The following is a 27,070-nucleotide window of genomic DNA, read 5'->3' as shown; positions in this document are numbered from 1 at the left end:
TCAGGGCTCTGTGCAGGCCAGTCAAGTTCTTCCACACCAATCTCGACAAACCATTTCTGTATGGACCTCGCTTTGTGCATGGGGGCATTGTCATGCTGATACAGGAAAGGGCCTTCCCCAACTGCTGCCACAAAGTTGGAAGCACAGAATCGTCTAGAATATCATTGTTTGCTGTAGCGTTAAGATTTCCCTTCACTGGAACTAAGGGCCCTAGCCTGAACCATAAAAAACAGCCCCAGACCATTATTCCTCCTCCACCAAACTTTACAGTTAGCACTATGCATTGGGGCAGGTAGCATTCTCCTGGCATCTGCCAAACCCAGATGAATCCGTTGGAGTGTCAGATGGTGAAGCGTGATTCATCACTCCAGAGAACGCATTTCCACTTCTCCAGAGTCCAATGGCGGAGAGCTTTACACCACTCCAGCCGACGCTTGGCATTGCACATGGTGATCTTAGGCTTGTGTGCGGCTGCTCTGCCATGGAAACACATTTCATGAAGCTACTGATGAACAGTTATTATGCTGACTTTGCTTCCAGAGGCAGTTTGGAACTCGGTAGTGAGTGTTGCAACCGAGGACTGATGATTTTTACGCGCTACCCGCTTCAGTACTCGGCGGTCCCGTTCTGTGAGCTTGTGTGGCCTACCACTTCGCGGGTGAGCCGTTGTTGCACCTAGACTATTCCATTTCACAATAACAGCACTTACAGTTGACCGGGGCAGCTTTAACAGGGCAGAAATTTGACAAACTGACTTCTTGGAAAGGTGGCATCCTATGACGTGCCACATTGAAAGTCACTGAGCTCTTCAATAAGGCCATTCTACTGCCAATGTTTGTATAAGGAGATTGCATGGCTGTGTGCTCGATCTTATACACCTGTCAATAATGGGTGTGGCTGAAATTGCCGAATCCACTTATTTGAAGGGATGTCCACTGTGGCACCTTTGGCAGTGATTGAAGCTATGAGTCTTTCTGGGTCAGTCTCTAAGAGCTTTGCACACCTGGATTGTACAATATTTGCACATTATTATTTTTTAAATTCTTCAAGCTCTGTTATTTTGCTTGTTGAACATTGCTAGACAACCATTTTCAGGTCTTGCCATAGATTTTCAAACAGATTTAAGTCAAAACTGTAACTCTGCCACTCAGGAACATTCACTGTTTTCTTGGTAAGCAACTCCAGTGTAGATTTGGCCTTGTGTTGTAGGTTATTGTCCTGCTGAAAAGTGAATTAATCTCCCAGCGTATGGTGGAAAGCAGACTGAACCAGGTTTTCCTCTAAGATTGAGTTTCTTTTTTATCCTGAAAAACGTCCGTCCTTAATGATGACAAGCATACAAATAACATGATGCAGCCACCCATATGCTTGAAAATATGGAGAGTGGTACACATGTAATGTGTTGTATTGGATTTGCCCCAAACATAAAACTTTGTATTCAGGACAAAAAGTTAATTGCTTTGCCACATTTTTTGCAGTATTACTTTAGTGCCTTGATGCAAACAGGATGCATGTTTTGGAATATTTTTTATTCTGTACAGGCTTCCTTCTTTTTACTCTGTCAATTAGGTTAGTATTATGGAGTAACTGTAATTTTGTTTATCCATCATCAGTTTTGTCATATCACAGCCATTAAACTCTGTAAATGTTTTAAAGTCATCATTGGCCTCATGGTGAAATCCCTGAGCGGTTTCCTTCTTCTCCGGCAACTGAGTTAGGAAAGACACCTGCATCTTTGTAGTGACTGGGTGTATTGATACACCATCCAAAGTGTAATTAATAACCATGCTCAAAGGGATATTCCATGTCTGCTTTTTGTATTTGTACCCATTCACAAATAGGTGCCCTTCTTTGCGAGGCATTGGAAAACCTCCCTGGTCTTTGTGGTTGAACCTTTGTTTGAAATTCACTGCTTGACTGAGGGACCTTACAGATAATTTTATGTGTGGGGTATGGAGATGAGGTAGTCATTCAAAAATCATGCGGAACACTATTATTTCACAGAGTCCATGCAACTTATTATGTGACTTGTTAAGCACATTTTTACTCCTGAACTTATTTAGGCTTGCCATAACAAAGGGGCTGAATACTTACTGACTCAAGACATTTCATTTTTTCATTTTTTATTAATTGGTAAAAAATCTCTAAAAGCATAATTCCATGTTGACATTATGGGGTGTTGTGTGTAGGCCAGTGATACAAAATCTAAATGTAATCAATTTTAAATGTAGGCTGTAACACAACAAAATGTGGAAAAAGTGAAGGGGTGTGAATACTTTCTGAAGGCACTGTAACTGTATAGGTGTAATCAATGCATTACTGTCTAGCCAAATGCCTGCTTTGTATTAGTCAGCATTGTAACCACTTCGGCCCACAGCAAAGCTCTTAATACATTTGATTCAAAGCAAATATCCCTCAATATGTTTTTAAGCTACTGGTCATGATGTGATTACAATTGTCACACAATATATACACTGAGAGTACAACACTTTAGGATTACCTGCTCTTTCCATGAAATAGACTGAAAAGGTGAATCCAGGTGAAAGCTATGAACCCTTATTGATGTCACTTGTTAAATCCACTTCAATCAGTTTAGATGAAGGGGAAGAGACAGGTTAAAGAAGGAGTTTTAAGCCTTTGTAACAATTGAGACATGTATTGTGTATGTGTGCCATTCAGAGGGTGAATGGGCAAGACAAAAGATTTAAGTGCCTTTGAACGGGGTATGGTAGTAGGTGCCAGGCGGACTGGTTTGAGTGTGTCAAGAACTGCAATGCTGCTGGGTTTTTCATGCTCAACAGTTTCCCGTGTGTATCAAGAATGGTCCACCACCCAAAGGACATCCAGCCATCTTGACACAACTGTAGGAAGCATTGGAGTCAACATGGGCCAGCATCCCTGTGGAACGCTTTCGACACCTTGTAGAGTCCATGCCCCGACTAATTGAGGCTTTTCCGAGGGCAAAAAGGGGTGCAACTCCATAATCAATACAGTGCCTTCAGAAAGTATAGGTGTTCCTAATGTTATGTAGACTCAGTGTACATTAGTTTTTCTCATATTAACAGAGAGAAAGACATTGGTAGCATTGCACTGCTTGCCTCATCTCCAAAATAATAAGTCCTGTAATTAAGAATGATAAACACATATGTTGAGTTAGTGGCTTTTACCAAAAAATAATACATATGTTGTGGAATTAGAATACTTTTGTTTTGACACTGTGTTGACTCGTTCATTCATAGGTTGAGAGATCTTTGACTGTATAGGTATAGCCTACCCATAGAGTATAAAACGGCTGCAGAGCGCGGCCCTCTCTAGATAAGGAAAAACTACAAATCCCAGGAAGCATTGGAAAGATCGGGAGCATTGGCACCGCCATGTTGCTGCAGACTGCGTGAGGTCCTCGCTCGCAATTTGGGGAGGTTTTGTGAAAGCCTTTGGAGAACTACTTCTCGAGACAAGAGTACAACAATAAATTACGTAATTTTCATTCCATTCGTTGGTTTTTACAGACATCTTTGATTAGAATGGGTAATGGGCTCAATAAGGTATGTTATTCGTTGATATACAGCCTATATGCATGCGCTCCCAACAAAGTTTACGCACGGTCTCCGAGTACACTAGTTCTGTAGACCGGAGGTTTCAATTAATTATACGATCAGTCAAGAACGCGTAGTTAACTGTGTTTAATGTGTGCGTTCTATTGGTGCTGTAAAAACGTATTACATCTAATTTATTAAATTGAATCAGGTGCACAATTGCATGATATCATTTCCACTTTATGCCATAATATTGTCAGTTTGCTGCTGTATGTACTGTACACTGTACACTTTAATTAATCTAGCTGTCTATCAAAGCAGCTTTCACACACACCCGGTGTGTAGGCATTGTGCTTTTACATTCCAACTCCTTGACTACACAGTGGACAGACTTCTGTTAAAAATGATCATGGAACGCAAACCACATTTGCTGATATTACTTGTTCTGGGTGTAATGCATTGCTGTGTGTTATCACGTACTGTAGGCTACATGTCATTATGGATACTTTAGCAATTTACCTTCTCAAATGTTGGCTTGGTACTGTGTGTGTGTGTGTGTGTGTGTGTGTGTGTGTGTGTGTGTGTGGTGTGTGTGTGTGTGTGTGTGTGTGTGTGTGTGTGTGTGTGTGTGTGTGTGGTAAAAGTATGTGTCCCTCATCCTGCAGCTGGAACAACACTGATGAGGGGTGCAGAGAGTTTTTTCAATCAACATGAGTTGATGACACCTGTTGTGTACAAACACACACACACACACACACACACACACACACACACACACACACACACACACACACACACACACACACACACACACACACACACAGATCCTCCATTAACATTCCTTATTATCACCATAATTTGTGTGGAGTCAGAGTAACAAGTATCAGTTGTCTGAACTCACTGTCCTCTGGTATTTGGTGTCAAACTAAATACACCGTCCCTGCACCTCCATGTTGTCTTTCCTTGAGTACACAGGCTATATATTTGAGTTTCATCTTTGCTGTCGATAATGGTAGAATAGGCCCGGGGGCTTGTGTTTTGAGTAGCAACATGGTTGCTTAGCCTAGTTATTTGGAAAATGAATGAAATGCTTGTTGTAATTATGTTAGGTTTATGAACACTGATGAATGAATGTAAACAACAGGTCACACATTAATATTCGATGCTTACCTTCCCATAGGTCCTGCCTGACTTGTACTTGGGAAACTTCAAAGGTATGTGTTTCTTCCACACTCTACTGGTCAAAGGCTTGAGCTAAGGATAAGACAAATGAAGACACCCCTTCACTGTTTTCCCTTCCAGTACATTTCAGTGGCACATTCATATTTGAGAACATTCTATGAATATTTCTAGATGATTCATGAATGTGTTTGTCATTCAATACTTTTTTTCCACAGATGCGAGGGACAGGGAACAGTTAGCGAGGAACAACATCACACACATCCTCTCTATCCATGATAGTGCAGCCCCTATACTGCCGGTAAGAAAACAATTCCCAGGGGACCATTCGCTAGAACAAAAAAAGCTAAATACCACCTCAGAGATGTTTTCTGCATGAGGCTATTATACGAATGTACACATGATGTAATGATACCTGACACATGCATTTATACACATTCATTAATGCTTCTCCCGTATCATGCACACCTAAAATCCAGTTTCAAAATACAATTTAGATTAATGATAAACATATAAATCATGTTATCATCGAAATATGCAGACAGTTTGTTTAAGGAAATAAATTGCACTTATGACAGTCATGGGAAGAGTATGGGGCATGTTTTCCGCTGGACCTGTCTGTCAGGTAATTCCGGACCGCAGTATGAGAGTATGGCTTAGTGTGTAACATTAGACTATGCCCCATCCCAAACAAAACAGGTTCACATGACTTCAATAGAAATAATCTGTTGGAGCCTGAATGAGCTCTGTGGGAGAGTGTAGGCGGAGAGTGGGCAGCAGAGAGGAGTTTTCATTTGAGTTTCTGACCCAGTGCTCTGGCTCGAGCTTGTGTGGGATTTAGTGTTCTCGCATTCTACTACTCCCAATAGCAACTAGCAAGGTCTGTCCCCTTCCATCACTTCCTCACTACAGCTGCAATCACACCATCACAAACACAGCCTATAGGAAAGGCCCTTGTGTGTAAGCTTACATAATGGTTCTTGTTGTTTGCAGAAACACTTGTAAGACTGAGGATTCAGCATGATGTAATAGTTTGTAGTGAGTGGTGTTTACAACGATCCTGTTGGTATACTTTGCCTATTAGATTGTGATTGTGTTAGACCGTATAACAGTTGGCTGTTGTCCTACAGGAGATGACCTATCTGTGCATCTCAGCAGCAGACCTGCCCACACAAAATCTGTAAGTACCCGAACACACAGCACCACACAGTACAGTAGTGGCCAAAAGTTTTGAGAATGACACAAGTATTGGTCTTCACAAAGTTTGCTGCTTCAGTGTTTTTAGATATTTTTGTCAGATGTTACTATGGTATACTGAAGTATAATTACAAGCATTCCATAAGTGTCAAAGGCTTTTATTGACAATTACATTACATTTATGCAAAGAGTCAATATTTGCAGTGTTGACCCTTCTTTTTCAAGACCTCTGCAATCCGCCCTGGCATGCTGTCAATTAACTTCTGGGACACATCCTGACTGATGGCAGTCCATTCTTACATAATCAATGCTTGGAGTTTGTCAGAATTTGTGGGTTTTTGATTGTCCACCGGCATCTTGACGATTGACCACAAGTTCTCAATGGGATTAAGGTCTGTGGAGTTCCTTGGCCATGGACCCAAAATGTCAATGTTTTGTTCCCTGAGCCACTTAGTTATCACTTTAGCCTTATGGCAAGGTGCTCCATCATGCTGGAAAATGCATTGTTTGTCACCAAACTGTTCTTGGATGGTTGGGAGAAGTTGCTGTGTTGGTACCATTCCATATTCATGGCTGTGTTCTTAGGCATAATTGTGAGTGAGCCCACTCCCTTGGCTGAGAAGCAACCCCACACATGAATGGTCTCAGGATGCTTTACTGTTGGCATGACACAGGACTGATGGTAGCGCTCACCATGTCTTCTCCGGACAAGCTTTTTTCCGGTTGCCCCAAACAATCAGAAAGCAGTCCAATCCCTGTACCTTTTGCAAAATATCAGTCTGTCCCTGATATTTTTTCTGGAGAGAAGTGGCTTCCTCGCTGCCCTTCTTGACACCAGGCCATCCTCCAAAAGTCTTCGCCTCACTGTTCGTGCAGATGCACTCACACCTGCCTGCTGCCATTCCTGAGCAAGCTCTGCACTGGTGGTGCCCCGATCCCGCAGCTGAATCAACTTTAGGAGACGGTCCTGGCGCTTGCTGGACTTTCTTCTTCTTTTTCGCCCTGAAGCCTTCTTCACAACAATTGAACCTCTCTCCTTGAAGTTCTTGATGATCCGATAAATGGTTGATTTAGGTGCAATCTTACTAGCAGCAATATCCTTGCCTGTGAAGCCCTTTTTGTGCAAAGCAATGATGACGGCACGTGTTTCCTTGCAGGTAATTATGGTTAAAAAAGGAAGAACAATGATTCAAGCACCACCCTCCTTTTAAAGCTTCCAGTCTGTTATTCTAACTCAATCAGCATGACAGAGTGATCTCCAGACTTGTCCTCATCAACACTCTCACCTGTGTTAATGAGAGAATCACTGACATGATGTCAGCTGGTCCTTTTGTGGCAGGGCTGAAATGCAGTGGAAAAGTTTTTTTGGGATTAAGTTCATTTTCATGGCAAAGAGGGACTTTGCAATTAATTGCAATTCATCTGATCACTCTTCATAACATTCTTGTGACGAGGTGTGAAAGAAGGAGTCAGGCGCAGGAGGTAAAATACCGAAGTCCAGAGTTTAATCCGTTTGCATAAATGGCGATGGTGGAAATCCCTCAACAGGGAGGGATCGAGGATGTCCCGCCTTTGGACCCAGCACCGTTCCTCCGGACCATACCCCTCCCACTCCACAAGATACTGAAGGCCCCCCACCCGACGCCTCGAATCCAGGATGGAACAGACCGAGTACGCCGGGGCCCCCTCAATGTCCAGAGGAGGTGGAGGAACCTCCCGTACCTCAGACTCCTGGAGCGGACCAGCTACCACCAGCCTGAGGAGAGACACATGAAACGAGGGGTTAATACGGTAATCTGGGGGGAGTAACAACCTGTATGTCACCTCGTTAATTCTCCTCAGGACTTTAAACAGCCCCACAAACCGCGGGCTCAACTTCCGGCAGGGCAGGCGGAGGGGCAGATTCCGGGTCGAGAGCCAGACCCGATCCCCCGGTACGAACACCGGGGCCTCCCTGCGGTGGCGGTCAGCATTGTCCTTCTGACGACGCACAGCGAGCTGGAGGCAAACGTGGGCAGCGTCCCAAGTCTCCACCGCGGGAGCCTCAGTCTGGCTCTGGTGCCACGGTGCCAGGACCGGATGGTAACCCAAAACACATTGGAAGGGTGTTAGGTTTGTGGAGGAGTGGCGGAGAGAGTTCTGAGCATATTCTGCCCATGGCAGGAACACCGACCACTCCCCCGGCCGGTCCTGACAGTAAGTCCGCAGGAACCTACCCACATCTTGATTCACCCTTTCCACATGCCCATTGCTCTTGGAGTGAAAACCAGAGGTCAGGCTGACCGAGACCCCCAGACGTTCCATGAACGCCTTCCAGACTCTAGACGTGAACTGGGGACCTCGGTCAGACACTATATCCTCTGGTACCCCGTAGTGCCGGAAGACGTGAGTAAACAGAGCCTCCGCAGTTAGTAGGGCCGTGGGGAGACCGGGCAGAGGATGGAGGCGGCAGGACTTTGAAAAGCGGTCCACAACGACCAGGATAGTGGTGTTACCTTGGGAGGGGGGAAGATCAGTGACAAAATCAATACTCAGGTGAGACCATGGTCGTTGTAGAACTGGTAAAGTTTGTACCTTACCCGCTGGGAGGTGCCTAGGTGCCTTACTCTGGGCGCACACTGAGCATGAGGAAACATACACCCTCACGTCCTTAGCTAAGGTAGGCCACCAGTACTTCTCGGTCAGGCAGCGCATTGTACGACTGATACCTGGATGACCAGAGGAGGGTGACGTGTGTGCCTAGTAGAACAGACGATCACGGATAAGCGCAGGCACGTACTGCAGCCCAGCTGGAAACTGCGGTGGAGATGGATCTGTGTGTAATGCCTGCCCTATATCTGCGTCCATCGCCCATACTACCGGCCCAACAATGCGCCGGGAGTATGGGGGTGTTGTCTCTGGGCCTCTCCTCTGTGTCATACAGCCGAGACAGTGCGTCTGCCTTCACATTCTTCATACCCGGATTGTATGAGAGTGTGAAATCAAACCGGGTGAAGAAGAGGGCCCACCTGGCCTGGCAAGGATTCAGCCTCCTCGCTGCCCGAATGTACTCCAGGTTATGGTGGTCTGTCCAGACGAGGAAAGGGTGTTTCGCCCCTTCGAGCCAATGTCTCCACACCGTCAAAGCTCGGACAACAGCCAGCAGCTCCCGATCACCAACGCCGTAGTTCTGCTCCGCCGAGCTGAGCTTCTTAGAAAAGAAGGCACAGGGGCGGAGCTTGGGTGGCGTGCCAGAGCGTTGGGATAAGACAGCTCCCAACGCTCCTATCCCTACCTCGGACATATCAATCTCCACTACGAAAGGTAGTGATGGATCGGGGTGAGCCAGTACCGGGGCGGAGGTGAACAGACCCCGCAATCTACTGAAGGCCAAATCAGCCTCAGCAGACCAGCGGAGCTGGGACGGCCCACCCTTGAACAAGGAGGTAATGGGAGCTGTGACCTTGCCAAAGCCCCGAATAAACCTTCGATAGTAGTTGGCAAAGCCAAGGAAGCGCTGCACCTCCTTTACCATGGTTGGAGTTGGCCAATTACGCACGGCTGCAATGCGGTCTTCCTCCATCTCCACACCTGTGGTGGTAATGCGATATCCGAGGAAGGAGATTGACTGCTGGAAAAACTCACCCTTCTCTGCCTTGGCATTAAGATCATTTTCCAGCAGTCGGACCAGTACTTTGCGAACCAGGGACACATGCTCGGCGCGCGTAGCGGAATACACCAGGATGTCATCGATGTAGACCACCACACCGCGACCAAGCATGTCCGGAAACACCTCGTTCACAAAGGACTGGAAAACAGATGGAGCATTCATCAAACCGTAGGGCATCACCAGGTATTCATAATGCCCCGAGGTTGTGCTGAATGCTGTTTTCCACTCATCCCCTTCCCGAATACGCACCATGTTGTAGGCACTCCTGAGGTCTAATTTGGTGAAAGAACGGGCCCCATGCATTGACTCAATCACTGAAGGAATGAGTGGAAGAGGATAACTAAATCGTACCGTCACATTATTCAGTGGTCGATAATCAATGCACGGGTGTAAACCGCCATCTTTCTTCTTCACAAAGAAGAAACTCGAGGAGGCAGGTGAAGTGGAGGGACGTATATACCCCTGGCGCAGGGACTCGGTGACGTATATTTCCACAGCCTCCGTTTCAGCCTGCGACAGGGGATACACATGACTCCTGGAAGGTACAGCGTCTACCCGATGGTTTATTGCGCAATCCCCCTTCCGATGAGGTGGTAATTTAGTCGCTTGCGTCTTGGATAACGCGAGTGCCAGATCATGGTATTCGGGGGGAATGCGCACGGTGGGGGTACCGTCTGGACTTTCCACCGTGGTCGCACCAATGGAAACACCTAGAGACCTACCCGGACACTCACGCGACCACCCCGTAAGAACCCTCTGCAGCCATGAGAAATTGGGGTTGTGAAGGGCTAACCACGGGATACCCAAGACCACAGGGTAAGCAGGAGACTCAATAATCATAAAGGTGATCTGCTCAACATGTGTCTCCTGCATAATCATGGTGACTGGTACCGTAACTTCCTTAACCAACCCGGACCCTAATGGTCGACTATCAAGTGCTCTGATGGGGAGTGGAATGGTTAGGGGAACCAATGAAATGCTTTGACGGTGTGAAAATGCCCTGTCCATAAAATTCCCAGCTGCCCCTGAATCGACTAGCGCCTTACACTGGGAACCTACCAAGTTATCGGGAAAGGAGATAGATAAAGTACAGTGTGCCACAAAGGGCTCTGAACACGTTTGGGTGTTCGTTACCTGGGGTGATGCGTGAGTACCCTGCCTACCGCCTCCAGACCCAAAAGAATGTTGACTGCGATGTGAGGTGGATTGTCCGTTCGTACCACCAGAGTGGCACTGTCGCTGTCCTCCCCCCAGCTCCATCTGCTCGGGGTCAGAGTCGTCCGGAGTGGGAACGGGCAGACCCCTACCAGGATGTCCTCTGGCTGCTAGATTGTCCAGCCGGATGGCCATGTCCACCAGTTGGGAGAACGGCCGTTCCACCCAGACCCCGCTGCCAGCGTCCGGAACTCCAGCGCGTATTCCTGAGCGGTCCTCGTCCCCTGCCTCAGATGAACCAGTCGTTCGCCCGCCTCAGGCGGATGATCAAAAATGGCCAAAAAGAGGCGAGCAAACTCCCCGTAGTTCTCCAGAAGAGAAGGTATCCGTCCTCATTTCCTGCCTTTGTGGGAGAGCCCTGGAGTGGGCCAACGCAGTGTGGAACGAGGGAGGTACCGCGTTGGCCCACTCCAGGGCTCTCCCACAAAGGCAGGAAATGAGGACGGATACCTTCTCCCGCTACAGTATGTGTATAAGTGTTCCCGGGAAATGTAGCTCAACCGAGCTACACGCTCTCACAACAAACAATCACTCACAAAGACAAGGGGAACAGAGGGAACACTTATACACATACTAATTAGGGGAATGAGCACCAGGTGTGTGTGATTGACAAGACATGACAAGTGGAGTAATGGGAATGGGATCGGCAGTAGCTAGTACTCCGGTGACGACGAACGCCGAAGCCTGCCCGAACCAGGAGTGGGGGCAGCCTCGGCGGAAGTCGTGACAATTCTGGAGTATATGCAAATTGCCATCATAAAAATTGAGGCAGCAGACTTTGTGAAAATTAATATTTGTGTCATTCTCAAAACTTTTGACCACGCCTGTACACAAGGCTACCGGGTACAGAACAGAACAGCACAGGACAGAAGTGTAGTAGACCATTCAGATCCATTTTATCCAGCAGACACACTCTGTGTGGGCGTCTCTAGTTCATGTTCTACTGGTATGAAAATTATGTGCTTCACATGCTCACCATTTAACTGTGAATCAAAGCACTGAATAAATGACAAGGTGATTAAGCTTCTTATTTCTCTATTGAGAAAACATGGAGGGATTTTTACACATTAGGATTAAGACACAAACACATGCAGATATGTACTGAGCACCCATAACAACATATAGTATACATACATACGTGGATAAATAATGCTGAAACACGCACACACATTTACTCTGGTTAAGTGCGTAGAATGCAGGAGGTCTGGTCCTCTAATGTGCAGGAAGGAACAGGACGTCTCTGGTTCTGTACTGCAGTGTTGCCTCGTCCATCTGCACTACGCCTCTATTTTTATAACACCCCCCAAAACACACACACACACACAGATGTCGCTGTCATCACCGCTGTTACCCCCACGCTTCGACGCTCCAGCACGGTGTGAAACCTACAGGCGAAATGTGAAACTGGCCCTGGCTAACCAGAGATGGACACAGACACCACTTTCTCATCCTGGTCCTGTCAGGAGGATAGATGGATGGCCCTAGAGCTTAGTAGAACAAACCCATCCTCACCCCTACGGCCCTCCCCTCACCCATACCCTTCACCGCTCGCACACCCTTACCCACTAATCACCCCACTTTTTATGACTAGGGTGGGGGCCCCGTTTTACTGCTTTTTTGGCGATTTTAATGTTACTTGTCGTATGTGCTTTCTCTTCCACAACTGATACAATTGTGTTACCATTGTGGGAATGGTAACTGGTTTGTAACTTTTTTATGAGCTGCTTATGACCTTACATAACCTGTATTTGTGTCATTCTCAGGACAAAGCACTTTAAACAGAGCATCATGTTCATGCACGAGTCACGTCTGAAAGGAGAGGGTTGTTTGGTCCACTGGTGAGAATCTTTATAAAATACAAAACAACTTTATTTGTCCAACTGCTACTGTATCTCTGTGTTTAACTGAGTGCTCACAAGTGAACCCATGTGTGACTATGATACGCAGCAGATAGATAGATAACGCAGAATGCTATTCTTGAACTTCCCCAAACAGCAATCTTGATTTGAATGTATTGTGTTGGTTAAACTATCTGAGGTATATCTGGTGAGGTTAAGGGTCTTCTGAGAAATACAGAGGAAGACTTTCCTTTATATTCAATTTCTAATGTTGCCTCCACAGCACACCCTCTATCTTTGACTTCCAATTCAATGTATTGTCTAATATGACCTTTTGCTGATGTCCTTTATCTCTATCATGGCCATACCCACTCCTATCCATCTCTCCTTAACCATCCATCCCTCTCTCCATGCAGTCTGGCGGGTGTGTCTCGGAGTGTCACCCTGGTGGTGGCCTACATCATGACGGTGACAGGGCTGGGCTGGCAGGAGGCTCTGGCTGCTGTGAGGGTGGCTCGGCCCTGCGCCGGGCCCAACCTGGGCTTCCAGCACCAGCTCCAGGAGTTTGAGACCACTCACGCTGACCAGGTCAGTACAGAGGGGGATAGAGGGAGGATAGATTGGAAAATGTCACTCTTGGAGGAAAATGGAAGTTCAATAAAAAGTTACTTATCATCATAAAAGTATGTGTTAAAAGGTCCAATTCAGCCGTTTTTATCTCAATATCAAATCATTTCAATTAGGTACCTTACTGTGATTGTTTTCAATTAAAATGGTCAAAAAGGAACAAGAAAAGCTTCCCCTGCAATTCTACACATTTTGGTATCATATGCAATCCGGGTGCCCGTTTGGTAATCCGGCCATGTTTGGAACTCTCTTTCTTATTGGTCTATTAACTAATTTACCGCCTGGTGATGTCACCAAAACAGGCTGAAATTTCAGGCAGTCTTTTCAAACAGCTCTTGCACTAAAAGGGCATTATCATAATTGCAGTACAGGGAGTGGCTTTGGCAGGAGTACAAAGAGAGTCCCTTCAACGACGAGGATGACATCCGCATCCTGTTGGCCAAGAGTCTCAAACCCAATGGGGTGGGGGTGGAGGTGAATGCTGAGCCGCCGACCCCTCCAGGATTGCAGGGTACCTGAGACCCCTTATCCAGGTATGAAGACTTGCACTGTGGGATGATACCACTCTGGCGCCTGGGGGGGGGGGATTCTCTCTCTGTCAGTACACTGTTGGACCAGAATCTCTCTCTGTTGTTGTCCCTCTACTGGAGAAGACTGGGGGAGGATGGGCCGACGAATGCACCATTTTGAGAATGGAATGTTTATTTATGTTTATATTTATTGTTTTTATTACCCCTAATTGATGTTTATAGCTATGTATGCTGTTTTTCTAAACCTTGAAAATGTATGATATTGTTGTCATGTCATTTGTTTCTGCTTGAAGCTACATCAGCTTTTTGTGCATTAATAAAAGGATTAAAGATGAAATTATAACTGAGATGAAATGGTTATTAACTACTGGTATGCCTGCTGTGCTGTCAGATACAATGTGATGACAGACGGACATGCTCTGCTCTTTTTACCTCTCTGTTTCCGGGTCTATTTCCTGTTTGTGTAGCATGCAAAGGAAGCCTTGCATGACAGGAGTAAAAACAACCTTTTCAGCCCCCTCTGTCAGCATTGGAGGGATACAGATGCTGGGCATGAGTGCAACATGGCTCTGAAAAGTGATGCATTTGAATTTGTCTGTTGCCTACTTACCCACGTACCTACCTATAATGTAGCCCTCCTCCAATAGATATAGCGTACAGCCTATGAATTAGACCCAGTTGATATTTAAGGTTATGTGCATTTCACAACCACTGGAGGGCAGAAGTATAACCACAGTAAAACAAATTGAGGCTATATTGTATTTGTGAATAAAATGAAAACTCTCAACTAAATTATCCCATATTTTCATCAATGTAATAGGCTACTGTAATTAACTTGCAAGAGGTTTGACTAAATGAAATTTAAATTCAATTTTAATTGCCATATAACTACATTATGAAAATGCTATCAACTCAACAACAATTATATTTTAGGATTTTATAATACAGTATTTAAAGCATAAACATATAATGGTAATGGGATCGATTGACATTATGACGATTTTAGGGAGTTTCTGTTTTGATATTGAGCACAGGTAATTGTTCCATTCCATGGTGGCGTTTGCTTCCTGTGTTTGCCACTCCTGTGTTTGCCACTCGAGAGGGATTCCCCATCCACAGACTGTAGGTTGTTCTCGACAAGCTTCAGAGAACTGCAGCTCCTCCCAGTCGTGACACCGACACATCAAGATGTGACTGACTATATTTAAGAATATGGCACCCCATGTTCTCACTTGAGAACAGTGTTAGTGAAATCGATTTCATCACTTCACATGGTTAGAGGTAAGGAATTTATTCTCACTCATAGTAGGCAATAGGGAACATAAGCGAGGGGAAAGTTCTGAAGTTGATGCAGTGATATTGATGCGCTTAAGATTATTATGTTATTAATTTTTTGCATGTGATTATAACATTGTTTTTCTGAGCCTACAAAATATGAATTACATTGTCTTTGAATTAAAATAGCCCAACACATCCAGAAGGTTTTCATTCTTAAATTAAGGCCTACTTATTTTGTATGTGATTTATTTAATGCAATTAAAAAATAAATAATCATATATATATATATATATATATATATATATATATATATATATATATATATATATATGTGTGTTTAATCTAAAAATATATACTTTCAAAACAATTGTGATATTATAGCCTAATTTCATGAAAGCATGGCATTTTTATAAAAGCATGACTTCCCTGATAACTTTCATCACTCAGCACCAACTGACATTGTTTTGCTTTGCATGATGAACGGACTTATTGCAACCCACATTATCTTTATGCCCATCCTTCTATTGCATGTGCTTTTTGACAGAGATGAACTTAGAGGGGGACAGCGGCCTGTCAGTGAGCTGTGGCAATGGGAAACTTAGACAGTGGCTGATCGATCAGATTGACAGCAGTAGCTATCCTGGACTGGTTTGGGAGAATGGCGAGAAATGCATTTTCAGGATCCCGTGGAAACATGCGGGCAAACAGGACTACAATCGAGACGAGGATGCTGCACTCTTCAAAGTGCGTTTGGAACAACACACTCACTTCACCATACTTCTCTACAGTTTTTTTCTTCTTCTACTTTTTAGTTACTATTTACAACTTGTGAATATTGAATATAGTGTGCAGGTACCCCATAAAGTATTGCTAACTCAATCATATTAATTCACTCAATTCACACTCCAGACCTAGTCTACTTGAGCAGGTGTAATTTATAGTATTTGCTATAGACTACCTGTTGGTTTTTTACTACAGTATAACAACTGATAATCTTTGTTCAAGGCAATGGATATTTGTTTAAGGCAGAGACCATTTAATGTTGATTTTGATGCAGGCCTACTAATGCCTTACTTATCGCCAGATAAATTGAAATTGAATGCAGAGAGAAAGTGTAAATCAGTCAACTTATTATGCTGTTGATTATTGCAGGCTTGGGCATTGTTCAAAGGGAAACACAGGGAAGGAGTGGACAAACCAGACCCCCCCACATGGAAGACCAGACTGCGATGTGCTCTTAACAAAAGTAATGACTTTGATGAGCTGGTGGAGAGAAGCCAACTTGATATATCAGATCCTTACAAAGTCTACAGAATCATACCGGAGGGAGCTAAGAGAGGCAAGTTTTGTTAATCTAATTGCTATATTTCCAAAGTCAAGTCAATGACACAAGTGTAAACTGTTGTCAGAAATGTCTACTGTACCATAATTAAATGATATAGGCTACTGGCAGGTGATGTCACAGATTTCATATGTCAAAGGTAATGAAAACACTAACTCTGAACATAGCCAAGCAGACACACATACAGCCGGCAATGTTTCATTTTGCCTCCATCGTCTCATGAGGCAGGAAGCAGAGAGGAAGCCGATGCGTCTAACAAAAAGGCCTCAGGGCTTTTTTTTAGAGGGCTTCGGTTACCCAGTGCAGAATGCCCAACATACACACTTAACCTTGCATAACGAAGGCTGAAGGCTAGACAGAAGACCCCTTTGTCACTCTCATATGGCAGCCTCAGTTAGGAGTGACTCTTAGAGACCAAATCTGCAACCTGGGGATGAGACACTTTAAACAAATGTATTGCAAGCATGTATAGTTTTTGTATTCAACTTTTTGAAGGGGCTGAATAGCATGTGAGCTCTGTTGAATAGGCACTAATCATGTTGACTATAGTGAATGTCTTCTTATTGAGGATCAAACACATTTCTGAGGGACCACCACATCATTTTGGATTGTGCATTGTAGATTCGAACATAGAGAATTCTATGATGTGATGTCTAATGTTACATTTCTGTAATGCAGGGATCAAGATGGCAGAGACAATGACACACATGAGCTCCGAGAGCAGCTACCCCATGCACTCTCTGTACCCAACTCTACACAGCCAGGTAAAGTCATTTGTTTACCCCTGCAACAGGTTCCTTCAATGGTCTTAAGATCTTCAAAGTTCTTCACAGCTCTCTCTCCCTGTTGTGTGTGGATCAGGAACCCATCACTGCCTGACTAACATCTGTCTCCTCTCCCCCTGGCCTGTCTCAAGGTGTCTGGTGGCTACATAGTTCCCCAGGAGAGGAAGGAGAGGAGGGAGTACAGCCACACACAGGACCACCAGCAGCAGCCTCAGCCTCAGCCTCAGCACCACCAGCCACATCACGTTGAGCTGCAGTACAGCCAGTGCCACTACCCACCGCCACTCAGCCGACCGTGGCACACCGGGCCACACACAGATAACGGTGAGACATAGCATGGCCATGGGCATGGGGTGGGCACTGATTATAGGAAATAACAGATAATGGAGAGATAAGATTACACAGTATATTTTTGTTTATTTATTTATTTAACCTTTATATAAACGCAACAAGAAACAATTCAGTTACAGTTCATATAAGGAAATCAGTCAATTGAAATAAATAAATAAACCCCTAATCTATGGATTTCACATGACTGGGAATACAGATATGAATCTGTTGGTCACAGATACCTTAAAAAAAGGTAGGGGTGTGGATCAGAAAACAAGTCAGAATCTGGTGTGACCACCATTTGCCTCATGCAGTGCGACACATCTCCTTTGCATAGAGTTGATCAGGCTGATGATTGTGCCCTGTGGAAATGTTGTCCCACTCCTCTTCAATGGCTGTGCGAAGTCGCTGGATATTGGTGGGAACTGGAATACGCTGTCGTACATGTCGATCCAGTCCAGAGCATCCCAAACATGCTCAATTGTTGACATGTCTGGTGAGTATACAGGCCATGGGAGAAATGGGACATTTTCAGCTTCCAGGAAATGTGTACAGATCCTTGCGACTTGGGGATGTGCATTATCATACTGAAACATGAGGTGATGGCGGCAGATGAATGGCACGACAATGGGCCTCAACATCTCGTCACGGTATCTCTGTGCATTCAAATTGCCATCGATAAAATGCAATTGTGGTCGTTGTCCGTAGTCTATGCCTGCCCATACCATGACCCCACCCCCACCATGGGGCACTCTGTTCACAACGTTGACATCAGCAAACCATAACCCCACCATAGGGCAGGTGAAGAATCCGGAAGTAGAGGTCCTGGGCTGCCATGATTACGCAGGGTCTGCGGTTGAACGTACTGCCAAATTCTCTAAAACATTACATTTTCTGGCAGGAGCTCTGGTGGGCATTTTTTTCTCATCAATCTACACACAATACCCCACAATGACAAAACAAAAACATTTACATAAGTATTCCGACCCTTTACTCAGTATTTTGTTGAAGCACCTTTGGCAGAGATTACAGATTCAAGTCTTGTGACGCTACAAGTTTGACACACCTGTATTTGGGGAGTTTCTACCATTCTTCTCTACAGATCCTCTGAAGCTCGGTCAGGTTAGATGGGGAGCGTTGCTGCACAGCTATTTTCAGGTCTCTCCAGAGATGTTAGATCGGGTTCAAATCCAGACTCTGGCTGGGCCACTCAAGGACATTCAGAGACTTGTCCCGAATCCACTCCTGCGTTGTTTTGCTGTATGCTTAGGGTCGATGTCCTGTTGGAAGGTGAACCTTCACCCCAGTTTGATGTCCTGAGGGCTCTGGAGCAGGTTTTCAACAAGGATCTCTCTGTACTTTGCTCTATTCATCTTTCCCTCAAGCCTGACTAGTCTCCCAGTCCATGCCACTGAAAAACAACCGCACAATATGATGCAGCCACCACCATGCTTTACCGTAGGGATGGTGCCAGGTTTCCTCCAGACGTGACTCTTGGCATTCAGGCCAAAGAGTTCAATCTTGGTTTCATCAGACCAGAGAATCTTGTTTCTCTTAGGTGTTTCTTGGCAAACTCCAAGCGGGCTGTCATGTGCTTTTTACTGAGGAGTGGCTTCCGTCTGGTCAGTCTACCATAAAGGGCTGATGGGTGGAGTGAGGCAGGGATGGTTGTCCTTCTGGAAGGTTCTCCCATCTCCACAGAGGAACTCTGGAGTTCTGTCAGAGTTACCATCGGGTTCTTGGTCACCTCCCTAACCAAGGCCCTTCTCTCCCGATTGCTCAGTTTGGCCGGGTGGCCAGCTCTAGGAAGAGTCTTGGTGGTTCCAAACGTCTTGCATTTAAGAATGATGGAGGCCACTGTGTTCTTGGGGACCTTCAATACTGCAGAACTTTTTTGGTACCCTTCCCGAGAACTGTGCCTCAACACAATCCTGTCTCGGAGCTCTAACGGACAATTCCTTCAACCTCATGGCTTGGTTATTGCTCTGACATGCACTGTAAACTGTGGGACCTTATATAGACAGGTGTGTGCCTTTATAAATCATGTCCAATCAATTGAATTTACCACAGGTGGACTCCAATCAAGTTGTAGAAAGATCTCCAGAATTATCAATGGAAACAGGATGCAACTGAGCTCATTTTCGAGTCTCATAGCAAAGAGTCTGAATACTTATGTAAATAAGGTATTTCTGTTTTTTATTTGCAAACATTTCTAAAAACCTGTTTTTGCTTTGTTATTATGGGGTATTGTGTGTAGATTGATATGGAAAAAAGTTAATTTAATCCACTTTAGAATAAGGTTGTAACGTAACAAAATGTGGAAAAAGTGAAGGGTTCTGAATACTTTCCGAATGCACTGTGTGTGTATATATATATGTGTGTGTGTGTGTGTGTATATGTATATACATACACTACCAGTCAAAAGTTTGGACACACCTACTCATTCAAGGGTTTTCCTTCATTTTTTATATGTTTTACATTGTAGTATAATAGTGAAGACATCAAAACTATGAAAAAACACATATGGAATCATGTAGTAACCAAAAAAGTGTTAAACAAATCAAAATATATTTTATATTTGACATTCTTCAAATAGCCACCCTTTGCCTTGATGACAGCTTTGCACATTCTTGGCATTCTCTCAATCAGCTTCATCAGGAATGCTTTTCCAACAGTCTTGAAGGAGTTCCCACATATGCTGAGCACTTGTTGGCTGCTTTTCCTTCACTCTGCAGTCCGACTCATCCCAAACCATCTCAATTGGGTTGAGGTCGGGGGATTGTGGAGGCCAGGTCATCTGATGCAGCACTCCATCACTCTCCTTCTTGGTAAAATAGCCCTTACACAGCCTGGAGGTGTGTTGGGTCATTGTCCTGTTGAAAAACAAATGATAGTCCCACTAAGCCCAAACCAGATGGGATGGCGTATCGCTGCAGAATGCTGTGGTAGCCATGCTGGTTAAGTGTGCCTTGAATTCTAAATAAATCACAGACAGTGTCACCAGCAAAGCACCCCCACACCATAACACCTCCTCCTCCATGCTCTAAGGTGGGAAATACACATGCAGAGATCATCCGTTCACCCACAACGCGTTTCACAAAGACACGGCGGTTGGAACCAAAAATCTCAAATTTGGACTCCAGACCAAAGGAAACATTTCCACCGGTCTAATGTCCATTGCTTGTGTTTCTTGGCCCAAGCAAGTCTCTTCTTCTTATTGGTGTCCTTTAGTAGTGGTTTATTTGCAGCAATTCGACCATGAAGTCCTGATTCACACAGTCTCCTCTGAAAAGTTGATGTTGAGATGTGTCTGTTCCTTGAACTCTGTGAAGCATTTATTTTGGCTGCAATTTTTGAGGCCGGTAACTCTAATTAACTTATCCTCTGCAGCAGAGGTAACTCTGGGTCTTCCATTCCTGTGGTGGTCCTCATGAGAGCCAGTTTCATCATAGTGCTTGATGGTTTTTGCGACTGACCTTCATGTCTTAAAGTAATGATATATAAAAGACTGTGTACTATTGAATAGGCTAAGGTCAGTGTATGACAGAATTGCCAGAGGTGTATTTGAGCTAAGAAACATTTCACAGACAAACACGTTGTAAAAACAGCTTTAGGTTGACAATGAATGCTTTAGTGGTTGCCACTTCTCCAAAATATTGAGGGTTTCATTTGACAAAATGTCCCACACACACACACACACACACACACACACACACACACACACACATACACAGACATTGTAGAAACAGATTTAGGTTGACAGTGAAGGCTTTGGTGGCTTCCACTTCTCCAAAATATTGAGGGCTTCATTTGACATGCTCTAGTCAGGTTCCTCCTGATATAAAATCATGACAACAAGGTGTAGTGCTTTATCCCCCATGAAATGTACTCCGTAAACACTCATTCATTGGTTAATAACGATACTCCTTTAATCTTTTCCTCCCAGGTAATCAGTTCACTGGCTCCTTCTATTCATACTCCTCCTCAGAGTCCCACCCCACAGCATTTACTATGGAGCACAACATGGCCACCCTTTCTGGTAAAGACATATTTATTCTATTACTACTATATTACTTAGTTACAACTTCTGCTGCTACTGCTACTGCTACTACTGCTACACCACTGAACAGTGCAATGACAGCTGGACACAAAGGGCAGGAGTAGTAAGATGTAGTGGAGCGTGCTGAATTGTTATCTCTTGTTACCAGAAGCTATTTATAGGACAATTACTTCCCTAATCTGGGTTTTAATAAGGTCAGTTGTTTGTCAGTGATGGAGCTGGAAACAGTGCTCATATTAAGGGTTTTATATTAGTATATTGTTGATGTTTTAGATGGGTGACTGTAGAGACCACTACAGTTAAAGTAACATGATTATAAAGTTGTAAATTTCAGTAGTTTGCTAACTACCTTTATTCACTTTATTTCTATATACACTGTTTGTACATTCGTTTTCAGACAGCTGTCCACCTTGTTTTATTTGGAATACTTCTACTCACTCGTTTATTCTCTAACAATCTCCCCCCTCTCTCCTCCAGACTTCCGACTGCACGTGTCCCTGTTCTACCGTGAGTCTTTGGTCAAGAAGGTAACCACCTCTAGTCCTGAAGGCTGCCAGATCACCTCTTCTTCCTCCTCCTCTTCCTCTCCGTCCTCCCCCTGCCCTGAGGACAAGCTGTACAGCGGTGCAGAAGTGGTGCTGTTCCCTTCCCCTTACCCCGAGTCTCAGAGGAGGGGGTCGGAAAAGCTACCCAATGTCCTGGAGAGGGGTGTGCTCCTGTGGATGGTGTCAGATGGGCTCTATGCCAAGCGGCTGTGCCAGAGCCGAGTGTACTGGGAGGGCCCGCTAGCCCCATACACGGACAAACCCAACAAACTGGAGAAAGAACAGACCTGCAAGCTGTTTGACACTCAGCAGTTCCTCACTGGTGAGAAACAGTATTTTGATTGTGATGATGATGATAATGGTGGTGGTGATGATGATGATAATGAAGATGATTGGAGGAGGCCTACTGTAGAATGCCGCTAAGAATGTAAAAGTCCCTCTCCGTGCTGTGGTATCAGTGGGTAAGAGATTTGTCACATTCTTAGCAGCGACCTTTCCGTGGAGTCTCTCCATGAAACAGCCCCCGTTTTCATGTGTAGCTCTAGTTTACATGTGCACCACTCATTTTTCACACGAAGGACTTCCTTTCAAATGACTGGAAAAAGGTTTCACTGACTCCTCTTTCTGATTCTGTGAACCTCTTTCTCTCAGCATAGCATGTTCCTTGCAGTGCTACTGTATCACAATACCAATCCCTCTTAAGCTGAAGGTCCTTCCTTCACGAGCAAAGTAGCTGTTTTCAGCTGTTAGAGGGCAAACTGGTGATTTGGGGTGAAATAAGTCAATAAACTCATTGTACACTCCCTCCTTCCAGAGCTGCAGGGGTATGCCCACCATGGTCGTCCCATGCCCAGGCACCAGGTGGTGCTGTGTTTCGGAGACGAGTACCCGGACCCCCAGCGCCAGACCAAGATGATCACAGCACAGGTACAGTACACTACATACTTTCACTGTTTTACTGCATTACGATCAGTCGAAAATGAGAAAGGTTTAAACAAAATGATTTCTCTATAGCCTGCCTAGCCTTGTTAGTCATGATGTGAAAGGACTCTATCAACTGGTTCCAAATTGCTCCTACCCCTCTCCCTTGACCCCAAGTCATCAATGTTTGTAGATCTGTAAGGTCTGGATATGTATAAGCAGTGCAGTGCATATTGCTTACACCTTACAGATTTGCAGAAACTAAGGTAGGGAGAGATTTGGTAAATGTGAGCAATCTTTATTAATTATCATTCATCATTCATAGAGTGACCTCTGTGTGTGTTGCAGGTGGAGCCAATGTTTGCCAGGGACCTGTTGTACTTCACCCAGCAGAACAGCAGTCACTACCTGAGGGACTATGAGCTCCAGGGACACACAGAGAGCTCACCTCCAGCTCCAGGAGACTACCAGAGGACCCTCCAACACATGCAGGAGTAACACATACAAACATGCCTCAGGAGCCATGGACATGAATGTAGATAGACCAATGAGTTTTACTTCACAACTACTGAAAGATATACAGTATACTCAGGTCTTGGACTAAAATGCCTTACTGTGATTTCGACATAAGACTGGACTGTGCCACCATCATCAGTGTCAACAGATTGAGACAAAGATTATCAGTGTTCAAAATGTGCTGAAAGTATCTACCCAAGTTTGTATAGCCTTAAAATTATTTTTGTAATCATAATTTCTTTGTCTTTTTATTAAAGAATATGAAAAACAGAATCAGTCTTTTGATTTGTAAATCTGTACATTGCACTTCTGTTGTAATAGTTGTTTCAATAGCACGTCTGGATGCGAGTGTCTAGGTGAATGTGTTTGATTGATTTTCGAAAAACTGCACGAGGTAGCTGTAGATAATTGACGTGATGGTTTTATGCTGACCCTAGCATTGGTTCCCACTTGATAGCTACGAAGTGTGCAGCTCTCTCTCTCTCTCTCTCTCTCTCTCTCTCTCTCTCTCTCTCTCTCACACACACACACACACACACACACACACACACGGTTTGAGGGTGGGGGCACGAGGACCAATGTGAAACAGAGGGTGACTGACAGACGCAGGAAGCACCAGTCACAGGTGCACAGGACGTGAAGTAGACCTCAGGAGAAAGGGAGAAGAGGCCAAATGTGACCCGTTTCAAGAAGCTAGGCATACAGTATGTCACACGTTATTACTTCACAGGAGAGGCATTTGAAGGAAAAATGCTTTCTGGAACACGTGAACTTTCATGTGCCTTAATAACAAACTCGTATGCCATCTGTAATAGTTGGTTTAGCTACTAAAAAAGACAGGAGCCTTCCTGCTAGCCATGATTGGCTGAGATATGCCGAGAGATAAGTTCGGATTGGTCTGCCATGTAGCACGCTTCTGTCTATTTATTATTATTATTATTTTTTCCCCACCTTTATTTAACCAGGTAAACCAGTTGAGAACAAGTTCTCATTTACAACTGCAACCTGGCCAAGATAAAGCAAAGCAGTGCGATAAAAACAACAACACAGAGTTACATATGGGGTAAAACAAAACAAAGTCAAAAATACAACAGAAATACATATATATACAGTGTGTGCAAATGTAGCAAGTTATGGAGGTAAGGCAATAAATAGGCTATAGTGCAAAATAATTACAATTAGTATTAACACTGGAATGATAGATGTGCAAGAGATGATGTGCAAATAGAGATACTGGGGTACAAATGAGCAAAATAAATAACAATATAGGGATGAGGTAGTTGGGCGGGCTAATTTCAGATGGGCTGTGTACAGGTGCAGTGATCGGTAAGGTGCTCTGACAACTGATGCTTAAAGTTAGTGAGGGAGATAAGTGTCTCCAGCTTCAGAGATTTTTGCATTTCGTTCCAGTCATTGGCAGCAGAGAACTGGAAGGAATTGCGGCCAGAGGTGTTGGCTTTGGGGATGACCAGTGAGATATACCTGCTGGAGCGCAGACTACGGGTGGGTGTTGCTATGGTGACCAATGAGCTAAGATAAGGCGGGGATTTGCCTAGCAGTGATTTATAGATGGCCTGGAGCCAGTGGGTTTGGCGACGAATATGTAGTGAGGACCAGCCAACAAGAGCGTACAGGTCACAGTGGTGGGTATTATATGGGGCTTTGGAGACAAAACGGATGGCACTGTGATAGACTACATCCAATTTGCTGAGTAGAGTGTTGGAGGCTATTTTGTAAATGACATCGCCGAAGTCAAGGATCGGTAGGATAGTCAGTTTTACGAGGGCATGTTTGGCAGCATGAGTGAAGGAGGCTTTGTTGCGAAATAGGAAACCGATTCTAGATTTAACTTTGGATTGGAGATTCTTAATGTGAGTCTGGAAGGAGAGTTTACAGTCTAACCAGACACCTAGATATTTGTAGTTGTCCACATACTCTAGGTCAGACCCGTCGAGAGTAGTGATTCTAGTCGGGTGGGCGGGTGCAAGCAGCGTTCGGTTGAAGAGCATGCATTTAGTTTTACTAGTGTTTAAGAGCAGTTGGAGGCTACTGAAGGAGTGTTGTATGGCATTGAAGCTCGTTTGGAGGTTTGTTAACACAGTGTCCAATGAAGGGCCAGATGTATACAAAATGGTGTCGTCTGCGTAGAGGTGGATCTGAGAGTCACCAGCAGCAAGAGCGACGTCATTGATATACACAGAGAAAAGAGTCGGCCCAAGAATTGAACCCTGTGGCACCCCCATAGAGACTGCCATAGGTCCAGACAACAGGCCCTCCGATTTGACACATTGAACTCTATCTGAGAAGTAGTTGGTGAACCAGGCGAGGCAGTCATTTGAGAAACCAAGCCTATTTAGTCTGCCAATAAGAATGCGGTGGTTGACAGAGTCGAAAGCCTTGGCCAGGTCAATGAAAACGGCTGCACAGTACTGTCTATTATCGATCGCGGTTATAATATCGTTTAGGACCTTGAGCGTGGCTGAAGTGCACCCATGACCAGCTCGGAAACCGGATTGCATAGCGGAGAAGGTACGGTGGGATTCGAAATGTTCGGTGATCTGTTTGTTGACTTGGCTTTCAAAAACTTTTGAAAGGCAGGGCAGGATGGATATGGGTCTGTAACAGTTTGGATCTAGAGTGTCACCCCCTTTGAAGAGGGGGATGACCGCGGCAGCTTTCCAATCTCTGGGGATCTCAGACGTTACGAAAGAGAGGTTGAACAGGCTAGTAATAGGGGTTGCGACAATTTCGGCGGCTAATTTTAGAAAGAAAGGGTCCAGATTGTCTAGCCCAGATGATTTGTAGGGGTCCAGATTTTGCAGCTCTTTCAGAACATCAGCTGTCTGGATTTGTGTGAAGGAGAAGCGGGGGGGGCATGGGCAAGTTGCAGCGGAGGGTGCAGAGCTGGTGGCCGGGGTAGTGGTAGCCAGGTGGAAAGCATGGCCAGCCGTAGCAAAATGCTTGTTGAAATTCTCGATTATTGTAGATTTATCGGTGGTGATAGTGTTTCCCAGCCTCAGTGCAGTGGGCAGCTGGGAGGAAGTGCTCTTATTTTCCATGGACTTTACAGTGTCCCAAAACTTTTGGGAGTTAGTGCTACAGGATGCAAATTTCTGTTTGAAAAAGTTAGCCTTTGCTTTCCTAACTGCTTGTGTATATTGGTTCCTAACTTCCCTGAAAAGTTGCATATCGCGGGGGCTATTTGATGCTAATGCAGTACGCCACAGGATGTTTTTGTGCTGGTCAAGGGCAGTCAAGTCTGAGGAGAACCAGGGGCTATATCTGTTCTTAGTTCTGTATTTTTTGAATGGGGCATGTTTATTTAAGATTGAGAGGAAATTACTTTTAAAGAACAACCAGGCATCCTCTACTGATGGAATGAGATCTATATCCATCCAGGATACCTGGGCCAGGTCAATTAGGAAGGCCTGCTCGCTGAAGTGTTTTTGGGAGCGTTTGACAGTGATGAGGGGTGGTCGTTTGACCGCGGACCCGTTACGGACGCAGGCAATAAGGCAGTGA

At 44.8% G+C, this 27,070-nt stretch overlaps 2 protein-coding genes across 2 annotated transcripts; both read left to right on the top strand.

The window, feature by feature from the left end:
* The first annotated feature begins 3,402 nt into the window (after positions 1 to 3,402).
* LOC311146532 (dual specificity protein phosphatase 22-B-like) lies at positions 3,403 to 14,104 on the top strand. Its single transcript, XM_084183050.1, has 7 exons — positions 3,403 to 3,545; positions 4,717 to 4,750; positions 4,934 to 5,016; positions 5,846 to 5,895; positions 12,540 to 12,614; positions 13,031 to 13,202; positions 13,608 to 14,104. Exons 1-7 carry the CDS (start codon positions 3,525 to 3,527, stop codon positions 13,758 to 13,760), a joined length of 588 nt encoding a protein of 195 aa, XP_084039176.1. The 5' UTR covers positions 3,403 to 3,524; the 3' UTR covers positions 13,761 to 14,104.
* Positions 14,105 to 15,007: 903 nt separating this feature from the next.
* Positions 15,008 to 23,811, top strand: LOC311146484 (interferon regulatory factor 4-like). Its single transcript, XM_084182991.1, has 9 exons — positions 15,008 to 15,052; positions 15,594 to 15,793; positions 16,202 to 16,388; positions 17,070 to 17,155; positions 17,308 to 17,500; positions 21,453 to 21,545; positions 22,044 to 22,433; positions 22,926 to 23,038; positions 23,381 to 23,811. The coding sequence occupies exons 1-9, from the start codon at positions 15,043 to 15,045 to the stop codon at positions 23,528 to 23,530; spliced, it is 1,422 nt and encodes a 473-aa protein (XP_084039117.1). The 5' UTR covers positions 15,008 to 15,042; the 3' UTR covers positions 23,531 to 23,811.
* Positions 23,812 to 27,070: the final 3,259 nt, after the last annotated feature.

The sequence above is a fragment of the Coregonus lavaretus genome (assembly GCF_964263955.1).
Source record: "Coregonus lavaretus genome assembly, chromosome: 19".
In the NCBI taxonomy this organism is placed as follows: Eukaryota; Metazoa; Chordata; class Actinopteri; order Salmoniformes; family Salmonidae; genus Coregonus; species Coregonus lavaretus.
This window is presented reverse-complemented; position numbering and strand designations above follow the sequence as displayed.

Excerpts from the sequence above, each read along its gene's own strand:
- LOC311146532 (XM_084183050.1), top strand. The coding sequence starts at position 3,525 with ATGGGTAATGGGCTCAATAAG. Across the intron at positions 5,896-12,539 it reads GACCTGCCCACACAAAATCT|GACAAAGCACTTTAAACAGA; the intron begins GTAAGTACCCGA and ends TGTCATTCTCAG. Across the intron at positions 12,615-13,030 it reads GAGGGTTGTTTGGTCCACTG|TCTGGCGGGTGTGTCTCGGA; the intron begins GTGAGAATCTTT and ends CTCTCCATGCAG.
- LOC311146484 (XM_084182991.1), top strand. Across the intron at positions 16,389-17,069 it reads ACCGGAGGGAGCTAAGAGAG|GGATCAAGATGGCAGAGACA; the intron begins GCAAGTTTTGTT and ends TCTGTAATGCAG. Across the intron at positions 22,434-22,925 it reads CACTCAGCAGTTCCTCACTG|AGCTGCAGGGGTATGCCCAC; the intron begins GTGAGAAACAGT and ends CCCTCCTTCCAG.